Source organism: Bufo bufo, chromosome 2 (genome assembly GCF_905171765.1).
Source record: "Bufo bufo chromosome 2, aBufBuf1.1, whole genome shotgun sequence".
Lineage (NCBI taxonomy): Eukaryota > Metazoa > Chordata > Amphibia > Anura > Bufonidae > Bufo > Bufo bufo.
Genome location: NC_053390.1, coordinates 667799168 through 667812032, shown reverse-complemented (window position 1 = coordinate 667812032; position 12865 = coordinate 667799168). Strand labels below are relative to the sequence as shown.

General features: G+C 42.2%; 1 protein-coding gene across 17 annotated transcripts in view; it reads right to left on the bottom strand.

Moving 5' to 3' along the window:
- Positions 1–287: 287 nt before the first annotated feature.
- Positions 288–12865, bottom strand: part of RAPGEF2 (Rap guanine nucleotide exchange factor 2) — a 245467-nt gene continuing 232889 nt past the window's right edge. For 9 of the 17 annotated variants that reach the window (XM_040418605.1, XM_040418612.1, XM_040418608.1 and 6 more), the window contains 8 exons: positions 11556–11579; positions 10395–10618; positions 10031–10210; positions 8470–8622; positions 7972–8188; positions 6248–6807; positions 3181–3504; positions 288–2000 (listed from right to left, as the gene is read on the bottom strand). In XM_040418605.1, the coding sequence (XP_040274539.1) occupies positions 1975–2000; positions 3181–3504; positions 6248–6807; positions 7972–8188; positions 8470–8622; positions 10031–10210; positions 10395–10618; positions 11556–11579 (1708 nt within the window). In that variant the 3' untranslated portion in view covers positions 288–1974. The remainder of the gene's footprint in view (positions 2001–3180; positions 3505–6247; positions 6808–7971; positions 8189–8469; positions 8623–10030; positions 10211–10394; positions 10619–11555; positions 11580–12865) is intronic. The other 8 variants (XM_040418606.1, XM_040418613.1, XM_040418615.1 and 5 more) reach the window with 4 other exon arrangements.

Genomic DNA, 12865 nt, shown 5'->3' with positions numbered 1-12865 from the left:
CTGCAACCGCCGTGCCCTCTCAACTTTGATTGACAGGGCCGGGCATTATGTTTTCACTGCCCTGTCAATCAATGGCAACGCCCTCGTTGCTCCTAGAGGCTCATTTGCATATAGTAAAACATCATTTTTCTCAGCAGTGCGGGCACATATGAACATGGGACCAACACAGATGCCTTCAGCTGCCCAGCGCCCATGTAACAGGTCAGCCAGTGTCATAGGGACAAATCTGCGGACAGATGCCCTTTAAGTGGCTGTATAATAAACCAGTGGAGGAACCAGTCACCAGAAACTGTTATAATATTTATTTATTCTCCAGCTTCATACAAACTGGATGTAGAAGCATAAACATAGTACATTTCTACCATTTTCAACAAAAATATAACCAATATGTACAATTATTGTATTAAAAATACAAAAGGGATACAGACTCTACCAATGTCTTTCTAAAAGACATACAGGTACAAGTAGTATCAAAAGCATGATGAAATCACCAGTTAGTTGTACATTCTGCACTTGACATCACAGAGCGAACTGAGGTTACCAGTCCTAGAATCTACCGTTACATGATGCTTAGAACTGTTGTGCAATGTGAGAGAGATCTGGCCGCCTTGTCTGCCTCTACGCAGCAGGTCCATCGCCTACAGAAAAAAGCTGGCAAATAAATGCATATTACATGTAAAATTACATAGGCATAACTGACAATGTGATATAGAGGGGGAAGTAGACAAAAGCCATGATAACAGGGTAGAGAAGCATTAAATAAAGCACTGTTGTCATCCTAAACAGTGAAAAAAAAACACTGTCATTTTTCCTTGATTTACGTTGTATACATATACATGGTTAACCACTGATCAATATGATCAGTTTAGATCAAAAAGAAAAAAAGAAAAAAAACAACAACCATAATAATAATCCAAGATCATAAATTCCTCACACAGGAGTATTACTCGGATTGGCAGCCTTCAGGTATCCGGAGTCTGTGCAAAGGGAGAAGATGGCGATTTCAGTCATGAAAGTGTAAAATAGCAGCCGTGAGCAGACGAATGCTACACATTAGTCTTCTCTACAAGTGCAGTATCCCACAGTCCGCATCCCATAGACATGAATGTGCTGCATGGCTAGGGATAGCCTAATGACGATGGTCGATGAACAGATTGATTTTCTTTTTGTTTTTAACATGGATGATGAAAAAGCTACCGATCTGCTCAGTATTACACCTAGTAGCATCAGATGAATGTCCCAAGCTGCCATTACTTTTATATAATCCAGTTCTTTTTTTCCAATTAAAAATCTCTATATAAACATAAAAAATAAGTCATAACTTAGGTGTGAAATAACACTGTAAATATCCTGATGTAACAAATAAGGTCTCCAAACTTAAAGCGTGTCCCTTCCATGACAAAGGAGCGCCCACGCCGGGGTCGTGTTGTAACAGTACTGTAAACAGAACAAAAGCAACTAAAAAAAAACCTGTGTACAGAGACTATTGAAATGCAATCTCAGCTGAAGTTAAAAATGGCTGATAGAAGAAGCACATGACTAGCTTGCCATACAAACAGTAGACAAAGCTAGATAGGACTAAAAGTTAAAACTGAGATTTAAAAAAAAAACAAAAAAAAAAAAAACTAAAAGACACCATCCAGGCATGAAAAAGTGCAATAGAAGTCATTGCTGATGTGGTGACTGACAGGTTTGGAATGATACTGTGCAAGATTCAGCCAGCTACCATCAGATCCCAGCTTCCTGCACAGTCTATATCTCAAGGAACACAGCTCGAAGAGGACGAAAAGTGCCATGGTGAGGTCTTCACAGTATTTCACATGCCAAGGAGTAGAACAGAAGGATATAAGATGCCCAGTGCTGCTTATAAGGCAGAGGAGGAGGGAACGCTTCCAAGGACTCCAGTTACATAGGGCATCTTCTTGTGCTCTCCATTTCAGGTGACTTCTCCTAGAACGGGACAAGGTCTTGACCTCATACGGCTGACACTTGCTCATCGTCTTAAAGAGGAGAAGACAGACGAAAATAAGAATGATACCAAAGACATGTATACACAATACACAACAGGGATAGGGACAGTGAATGAAAAGACACTCTAGAACACCATTAGATGTGTCGGCTTTATACAGGTTCACATCTTCACTTTTAAAAGGAACACAGAAATAAAACAGATGCATTGTGGTATGGCTAATGAAGAGATTCCCAAAACCCAAAGTCTTGATGCAGCTCCTCACCAGGCATGACGCAGCCACTAAAAGTGGGACAAAAACAAGATCTGAACACAGTCTTAGTCATTTAAACCCATCACCTTCATTTTTTTATCTTTAGCAAATACATAGGCCTAATTTGTGTATTACATCAAAACTGGACAAACAGTGTAGATAATCCACTGAGATTACCCAGTTCCTACTACTTTGTATCATACCTAAGGAGAGCGGGGTATCTTTACTCTAAGAGACCCATTTTCTGTGCCAAAATGAAATTACTTTTTTTTTTTATCTTTAGCTAGGTTATGCCATCACTTTACAATTGGCGGGATAACAACCTCTGGGACCCCCACAGGATGAGTGGCATTGTAGTGCTTCATCCCCTTAACAGTTTATTTTTCACTGGACAGCCCATGTGCAGCTAAGTGCATTAGGGTGGGTTCCCATCGTGTTTTTCCTGTCCATTTAACGTATACTAAAAACGTATATGTTAAAGAGATGCTTCAGACTGATGCCATACAGTGCCATTCGTTCCCCATAGAGTTCTATTATTTAAAAAAACATATACGTTGTTTTACCAAATGTATACTTTTTTTTGATACCGGACCGTGCAGGATACAAGAACTTGGTGTGCTGCGTTTTTGTATCATTTTTTTCCTAACGTGTACCTCAAACTGAGGCATAAAACGTGATGTGAACCCACCCTTACAGTCCCATCCTAGTGAAAGGGAAACTTACAACAAGGCAAAGTAGTAAAACATTTCAGCTGCCCCTGAATCTACAGGTCAAACAGAGATCTAGAAGAATGGCTTCATAAAAGACCACATGGTCCATCTAGTCTGCCCTTATATTATTCCACTGATCCTAGTGGTTTATCATCATTTTAAGTGATGGGATAACTCCTTTAACTGTGTTTCATAGCTGAAGGAAATTCGCCAGTGACCCAGAAGTAGTTAATGCCTAGGATGCTTACCCTCATCTTTTGCCGCTACCCCTTGTGTCTGATATACAGCAAGCCGTGGGTCTGTCTCGTTTGGTTTGTGCCACTGTGGCTTGTTGACCGGCTTGCTACAAGGCTGATTATGAGAAGGTGGAGATGTAGCTGGAGCTCCTTCACTCTCACTCCTTCGGGCCATCATTCTGGAGCGCTGTAGAGCTACATTGTAATCTGGAGGCTTCCTAGATAACTGTGGGTGTCCATCAGCAAACTCTGTTATAGGAATTCCTACATATCCTGGTGGTGTTGGTGGTGGCTCTCTGTATCGTCCTTCCTTCCGTGCTGTGGTAACACAATACACTACCATAAGAGACAATTATTGTCACAACAGAAACGAAACAAAGAAAATCAAACAAACACTAAATGCAAACTCTGCAATGCCTTGACTACACACACCTAGTAATGCCTTTGGGCACAGTCTTTTAAACATAAGGTGGGCACACGCTTCAACAGCTGTCAGTTTAGCGGCGGGGCACAGGCAGGAGCAGCCATGTGCTATGCAGGGCTCCTGCCCGCGCCTGCAGTCTGATAAAAGCGCTGCATGAAACCCTGTTCCGATGTGCTATGCAAGGCTTTAGCAAAGCAGACCAGGTGAAGGCAGGAGATTTGCACAGCACATGGCTGCTCCTGCCTGTGCCCGGCTCCACTAAAGGCTTTAGCAGAGTGGAGCAGGCACAGGCAGGAGCAGCGATCTGTGCTCCTGCCAGTACAGCAATCACTGCGGCCCAACATTGGAATCTGTACACCAGTATACCACTGACATGTTAGCGGTGTATGAGCATACAAATACCAAAACGCTACACCTGAACTTTGGCTGCTTATTTTGTAAGTAAAACATGAAAAAAAGTAGGTGACAAAAATTTATTTTATGGCATTTAGAAAAGTTTTCAATAACATTTTTCAAAAGGTTAGGTACACTAAATTTTTTTGAGGTTGTAATGGAAATAAAAGGCAATTCTGCCATTGCTTTCACACGTTTTACAATTTTGCACTGTGTGGCATAACTAGCATGTTCCTTCTATGTTATAGGTCAGTACGATTACTGCAATACCAAATATGTATAATTTTATTAGATTATTTTTTTTTACTGCTTTTTTTTCCATCAATATAGTTGTAGGTGACTGGTTTGCAGAATGAGGCATAGTTTCCTCTCGTACCATTTTTGGGGTACATGTAAATTACTGATTAACATTTATTTTTGTGGGGGACTAGGAAAAGTCTTTTTTACCAATTTTATAAAATAAAACCACTTTTTATGGACTTTTTTTTTATTGTATGTAAAAAAAACAAAAAAACGTTATTAACCCATATTTTTTAGTCCCACTATCTTATAGCCTATCTCAGTAATCGCCCACCCCTGCCTTATATCTAAGGTTCAGATATATACATCTTAATTTTTTGATGGCAGACTCCAAGAAAAACAGACACTGTGCGAGATGGTCAACCGACTCCGCCAAAATTGGCCGTTTTGGTGACATTTGTCTGAAGTGTATGACCACTTAGTTCTATTAGGGTACTGCTTTAATCAACATGGAGATTCTGAGATAGTCTGAAATCCAGCTCCTCATCCCCCACATTCTCAGACTGATGCCCAGTCACCCATGCTTTACACTGTGGAGGCTGTGTTTTTGTAGAAGATGGACGGGAAGTCTGTGCTACTCTTTCATTACAACTAGAAAAGAATAACTGTAAATCACAGGCAAATAAAGGCCCCTATTCCTTTTAGACTATTGTCAGCTGAACCCGTCAGTCTGCTGTCTTGAAGCAGCTTTCTTCTCTCTGCCCACTGAAAACACATACATGTTTGGCTGGACCAAAACAGTATTTATATGGGGCAGACTGGAGTAACAGATCAAATGAGTGCTCAAGGGTATAAATCGGTGATACCCACGAGGCCCATGTGGTTGTGGTGTAGTGATGACCTGGCATATTGATTCAGTCAGTAAAAATAATTTCACTACACCAGAACTGAATGACCCCGCGGGTATCACTGATTCATACTTTTTTATGGAACATTTGTCTCTATATTTAATAAAATACATTTTATTTGTGGAATAATTACATATGGTTTAAATATTGTGTACCAGCTTTATTAGTAGTTATTCTTCCTTCCAGTCTCCCGATTACTGGCTTGACGGATAGCCAATTTAAAGCTAGAGCATCCACATTGCCCAAGTGTCAATTAACCACAAGCTGCTAGTTATTTAAATTTTATTAATGAATGGTCACTCAACATCTACTGAAAATGTCTAAATCGGATGAAAATGGAGGATTTAAACCATAATGAAAGGTGATCAGGTAGAATTTCACAATGATCAATCGTTGATCAATGTTCAGCAGACACTCCTATAACAAACTTCAGTTCAGGCGTTATTTGCCCGGTGTAATTGAACATGTATGGCTGCAATGAACAATTGTATCAGCCAGTATCATCTAAAATGCCCACGACTGTGTTGTCAGAACAACTGTTCATCAGATGAACGTTTAAGATTGCTTAACCATCCACCAACTTCTATTTAACGCGTATGAATGACCACGGAGGTAAGTGTATGAATCCTCTATGTTACACAATTTGTTCCAGTGCACACAGGCTTCAGTTCATGGTGCCTACGTGAATGTATGGGGGATATTTTTTAAATTATTATTGCTTTGAACTTATTTTGGCCTAAAAACCATTCATAAAAGTTAAACATTTTCGACCTTTGGTCTTCTGCTGCCTACATATATTAACATATAGTGTAGGCTGCTCAGCCCACTTCACAGCGAAATTGATCAAAGAAGCTGTCTGACCTTGGTTTGTTGCCCTCATCTTTTAACTCCTAAGAGCTTCTAAATAATCATTTAAGCTGAATTATCAAATTGACAGCAATTCTGCCGTAAATTAGTGTTCACGTACACTCAGGACTCTACCGCTGGAATTTTTCAGCTCGATCATCTGGCAAATAAATCAATGAATTATTCACCTTCTTACTATGCATATAAATGAATATGCCTGGCAACCCAAAATTCACCAGAAGATATAAGTAATATAACATGTTCTTACCAATAAGACCCTTTGATGAAGACGCCGTTACGGCTATGTGTGTGGGCCCAGGTGGAACCTTTGCTTCCTCTGACATCTGGGATGTTAAGCTACTGGTTTCTGCTTCAAGAGAAACATCTTTTCCACCTCTTCTCTTTATGGTGCCAGTGTCGCCCTCAGAGTCCTCCCCCCAGTAACCAGTGGATGATGCCCAGCTTGCTCTGGACTGTGCTTGATCTAAAGCCTCTCTTCCCTGATTGTGTCTGCCATACTTTGTGCTATGATCAGGAAAAATGGCCTGGTCTAGATGCGTCCCTGATGGCCAATAACCTGCTCCATCTGATGTGCCATCATAATGAATGTGTCCAAATTGAAGAGTCTCCCAGCTCCTCTGATGTGGTATAGTCTGTATGTTGTCATGAGATCCACTAGAGCAAGAGGTCCAACTACCACGTCCACTGTCCGCAGCATCCAGTGATGCCCTATCACCTTGGTCCTGGGAGAGCTCCTCCATGCTGGGCGAAGACAGAACCGTTGCTGCAGCATACAAGCCTCTACTTTCTGCCAAATGTGCATAGGGACTAGAATGGAAAAAACAACCTGTTAGTAAGAATGCCATATCTACACTAAATTGTATAGTGTGGGTCATCTTAATATGAAGAGTCTTTTTGCTCTGTTAATACAAGCTTCATGGCTTACATGGCTCTGACTGATCCAAACAGACCTGACTCCGTTTAAAGGGATCCTCTCAGGAGATTTATGCTTATCTAACCATGTCCAACATGAAATACTGATAGGATCCCTCATTATAACAAACGAAGTTTAAATCTCAAACATTGTGGTGTTTCAGAGAAAACAATTTAAAAAGAACACAACATAGTGTCCATTGGGCGGCTCCCATCTGGCTTCATTGACCGCTCTCTTTTGTGTGTAGGGAGAGACCTGACAATCAGGGTTCTGGTATTTTTTAAGGCAAGTATGACGTTGCAAATTGCACTACTGGTGATGTCAACAGTACGAGAGAGTGCTACTGTTCCATTCATTTCTGTGAGACTTCTGGAAATAGCCAAGTACAGTGCTTCTCTTTTTCTGGAACTCCGAAAGAGATGAATGGAGTGGCATGGCATTTGGGTGACCTGCTGCTCTGTTCAATTTAGGGGCGTCGTGGGGTATGGGCCCCGTTCTTGTAATTGGTAGAGGTCTCAACAGGACACCCCTGGATTTAATAATTATCGCCTATATTGTCCAGAGTAGATAAATTGCTACAACTGGAATACCCCTTTAAGGAGTATTTGCCCTTTAGACATTTATGGCATGGAATATGCCATGAATGTCTGAAAGATGCAGGCATCACTTCTGGGACCTGCCTCTGTCTTGATAATGGGGCCCCATTTTGTGCTGCAGTGTATGGAGAAGTGGCTTGTTTTATTTCATCCACTCCTGGATGACGCTCTCAGAACACTGCGAGTGACTCTAGTAAAAATACAGCACAACGTCCATGGCGAGTTATAAACTTGTGAAGTACTTCATGCACACAGGGATGTAAAAGAACACTGTGACAAGAAAGAAATCATCCTAAGAAATCAATAGCATAGATGAGAAACCGCTTCAATTTCACAGATGCCACCCGCTACGATAACTAGAAAAGCTTTGTGTGATTATTGATGTATACATTTTATCAGCTACCTGAAAAAGAATTAATGTAGCACATATCACGCATAAAAGAAGTATATTCGGAGGCATACCCTATGCTGGGGTCGACTTCCATCACTGCTCTCCTGTCAGGCCGTCCCACACCTAGATTGGTCTCCACAAGGCTCACTGAGTGCCTCTGCCGTCGATCATCATGGAGGTGCATGCCGTCAAATGAGGAATTGCTAACAATACTGGAGCGGGAAGAGATCTCGCTGTGTCCAGAGTCGGAGAAGTTATCTACAGTGCCACTTGCTGCTAAAGTGTATCCTGCAAAGTAAATTGTTAACAAATGAAACTTGCTGTGTTCACTGTGTACAGGCAAGACTATGCTCTACTCATACTATTCAGGTCTACAATGGAAAGGGGGTCCGGTCAATGGGGTGCAAATCTCAAGTCGTGAACTTGCTATACTGAGGCTCAGAGTTAATAGTCTGAGAGTGCAATTGTCCTCTGTGTGTTGCTATATGTAGCACAGCAATAGTGCAAGCTACACAGGAGTGTTAATTGTGAGGCCCACGCACTACAGTCTGAACATCTGGCCATAGTACCTTTTCTAGGAGAGTTCTGTGGAGAGGTGGGTGGAGAAGAGAGCTGCGACGAAGCATTCGATAACGTGTCATCTGCCCCTTTCTTGTGTCGGTCTAAGCTTCCTTCTTCTGATAACGAGAGAATTTTCTTTAACGCTTGTGGTGAGTTGATGCCTTTTAAAGAGGACATATATCAGTATGAAAGAACCCGATCTACTGGTAGAAAGGGGGGGGGGGGTCTGAGTCTCATACAATGTAACTGAACAGTTACGTAAGGAAGTCTGCATCGGTGTGTAAGGAAACAGGAGGCTTCACAGGGAACTTTACAAATTTGGGGCTAACAAGGTTACTAGACATAACGGGGTGAAGAGAGGCCTATGTTCCCTAGCTACCTGAAGGGGCTTTACAATGTTATGAAGTGAAGGAATATAGCTAGGAAATGTTATCACTTTATGATAGCTGCGAGTCTGATCTTTTGGACCCCCAATCCTGAGAATGAGCGAGACGTTGTGCTGGTGTAGGACTGTATCCCCTTCACTGTTCCATCAGTGTATGGGGGGCAAGGGCTTTATTTTTTATGGAGAGTGAAGCATCACTACACCAACACGGAATCCCCTAGATTTTCAAGATCAGGGCGTGTCCCAGAAGTTGGTCCCTCATGATCATAAAGTGATGGATTATCCTGGCAATAGGAAAACCCTTTTAATGAATCCTATTGGTTCCATAAGTCAACCCTCTCCTAAGTAATAGTAGTATCGATAAGTGTCAGGTGTATTATTATTCTAAAATACTGAAGTATACTCTATACACACATAATAGAGTGTGCACTGCTTCAGACCTCCAAGTGCTCCAATGAAGAGCTGATCAGGCAAACAGTGCAAGTCCATGTATTACACAGATAGATATTTGTTTGAATGACCAATATCTAATGCTACTTTTCCCCTGCAGGAGAAATATATACCTGATGTTTAGTGTGTGCACTGGGAGGCACATACTTAGGGTCCATTCACACGTCCGTACTTGGGGTCCATTCACGGAAACCGGCAATGTGCGTTCCGCATTTTGCCGGCACTTAATAGAAAATGCCTAATCTTGTCCGCAATTGTGGACAAGAATAGGACATGTTCTATTTTTTTGGGGAACGGAATTGCGGACCCGGTAGTGTGGATCCGCAATTCCGGATCCGGGCAGCACATCGTGCGGCCCCATAGAAATTAATGGGCCCGCAATTCGGTTCCGCAAAATGCGGAACAGAATTGCGGAGGTGTGACTGGAGCCTTAACATGCCATTAGACTTTCATTAGCACAGTAGGTCAGTATACCGGAAACAAAAAGTGTGGGAATAACGTAGAAGGCTACATTATTCCATCCCGCAGAGTACAGTATAAACAGGTCTCTTTTAAATGCATACATTGTTTTAACACGGAAGCCTAAGGGAGACGGATGCCACTGTTAGGCTCTGGTCATAACCTTCTTTTAATGTATGCATCAGGAGCTAAGAAACTCCATGAAAAGGTATAATGAAAACAATGATCGATATGGGTTTAGCCAGAGTCTATTAAAAGAGATAAATATTACTAACCGAAGGGAGGAAGATCCTTGACTGGCACCTTCTTTCTAGAAGGATAGAGAGACACAGCGGGCACCTGCAATGCCTGATTTGGCTTTAATGTCTGTTGCTGTTTCTGCTGCGTCGCTGCCCGTGGTGCTACTGGTGATGTGTCCGATTTCACTGATCTCTTGTCACAAGGTGTTTTTGGCACTAAAAAAAAAAAGGAATAAAACATTGAAATGAATAAACATGGGAACAGTTAAACCCAATAATGAACTGCATACAATGAAAATGGTTTACATGCCAGCTTTGGCTCACACATGGTCAATACTCAAAAAGGCACGAAAACTACTTCCAAATGAACAGATTACGCTGTATGTGGCACGCTGCTTACATGTATTGGTTGCTGGCTCGCACTGCACTGATAACGTCTGTAGATTCTCTTCATCCATTTCAAGATCCAGATCGGACAAGTACTGCTTTACTTTGCGAGCCATCTGGGCATCCTCATACAGCTTCTTGGCATTTAGGAAAGAGCTGCGTCGTACTCGCTTTTTGTGACCGCCAGTCTGTGCCACATCAAGGACAGCTGCGTTGGTGCTACCTTGACTGAGCGACCTGGAAAAAGAAGACCATTAACGATGAAACAACTCATCCTCTCTGTCATGCGATGTATTAAAATGTAGTCATGCAAGGGTCATATGGGGGGAATTTTCGCTCAACATGCCTCATTCCAGTAAGTCAAGCTAATACAAAAAACAACTAGAGATCCTAGTAAAAGCAGTTCCCTATTACAGCAAAATATTCTCTAAATCCATCGCTACAACTACCCACCCTGATCCCAACCAACCTAATTTCAGAAAATGCTAAGCCACAGTTTCCAACTGCAAACTGGAACTTATCTACTAATTACATTTATAAAAATATAATAAAAATAAGCTCATGCAGCAAAAAAAAATAAAATAATGGCTAGCTGTACTGCAGTTACTGGTGGTGAGCGGCTTGGTGATGAAAATTACAGTGTTAACTATGTATGTTCTGTGGTCAGTAAATTAGCTGGTTAGTGTATGAGACGGTCCAAACTGATGACCATGCACATGGACCGTTAGGATGAAGCAGTCTTGTCACTTTGAGTTACCCTCTGCATAACGTTTCACTTACCAAGCCCATAGAACTAATGAAACCAGAACATCATAAATTGCTCTATCATTTTGGCAGTGTTGGTTACAAATACATGTGTGAGTATGAAATATGGCAAATCAGCAACTAATCAGATATTCAGTACTTTCAATCAAGATATCTGATTGGTTATGCTTCTGAATAAACATTTCCGTACTGTGTAGAAGGGAAGTCTCCTAGCATTATCAAGAATCTACAAAATGTGACTTTTTTTTTTTCTTTGCGGGGCTAAAAGTAGACCAAGTTCAGTCAATCATCAGTCTGCTGGCAAGAGGGTTAACAGGTAACAAAAAGCGAAAAGCAACAGAAAGGAAATAATGCGAATGGTAGAATGGAAGTAATATGTGGCAGTGGGCAACATGGTCACCAAACTTACCCCAAACTTCTCCACTTCTTCTTCCTGCAAGTGAGAGCCATGGAGGGAGAAGCAAGTGTACAGAAAGAAACAGGGAGAAAAAGGGAGAAAGAAAGATCACAAGCTCAGAAAGAAAGGCCTAGACCAAGATACACGGGAAGCCAACAGACATTTCTGAATGGTGCACAAAAAGGAGCATCTTCAGATGTGGTTTAATGCCTGGTGTTTCCTAACACAACCCATCTGCTTGAATAATTCCTACGGTGATATAAAGGTTGAGGAACCATACCAATTTTTATTTTATTTTTTTTGGTGACAAAAAAACCCCATTTCAAGCTACTTTAAAAAAAATTAGGAATTATCAAATTGTATTATAATTAAAGGGGTTTTCTGAGACTTATATACTGATGACCTATTCTCTTGAATGGTCATCAGAATCTGATCGGTGGGGGGCCTCCGACACCCCCGCTGGTCAGCTGTTTTAAAGGGATTCTGTCATGACATTTGAGGCCTATAACCTAAACATATGGCCAGGTCCCTACTAATAACCTGAATCTGAAACTGTCCTTATTAAATGTGCCTGTGGCTCTATTAGCACATAAAACAGGTTTTTATAACCTGTCATTCACCAACCTAAGGTGTCCAAGGGGACATTGCTTCATACAGGGTGCCCGGCTGCAGCCATCTCCGTCTGGTGCCCAGCGCCGCCTTCCCAGTTGAAATCGCCGCCTTCCTCACCTCAGCCCCACCTCCGCAATCGTCCGGTCCCTCAGGTTATGCCTAGTGCGCACGCGCGGGATCTGGCAGAGGGACCGGACGATTGCGGAGGCGGGGCTGAGGTGAGGAAGGCGGCGCTGGGCACCAGATGCAGATGGCTGCAGCCGGGCACCCTGTATGAAGCGACGTCCCCTTGGACACCTTAGGTAGGTGAATGACAGGTTATAAAAACCAGTTTTATGTGCTAATAGAGCCACAGGCAATAAGTACAGTTTCGGATTCATGCTATTTGGACGGACCTGGCCATATGTTTAGGTTATAGGCCTAAAATGTCATGACAGAATCCCTTTAAGTCACCGGCACTTGCAGTAGTGCTGCAACTTTCTCTCAGCTTTCTCTAGGCCATGTGACGTCACGTTCATCACCTAGACGCGGGTCAGAACCATAGAAGTGAATGGGGATGGGCGCGATACCAAGCACAGCAGCTATACAATGTACGGCGCAGGGCTTGGTGAGTGGGGAAAAGGCTGCAGTGCTCACAGCAGTGCTGGTGCCTTCTCAAACAATTAATTGGTGGGGGTCTCAGGTGTCAGACCCCCACGACTTATCCCAAG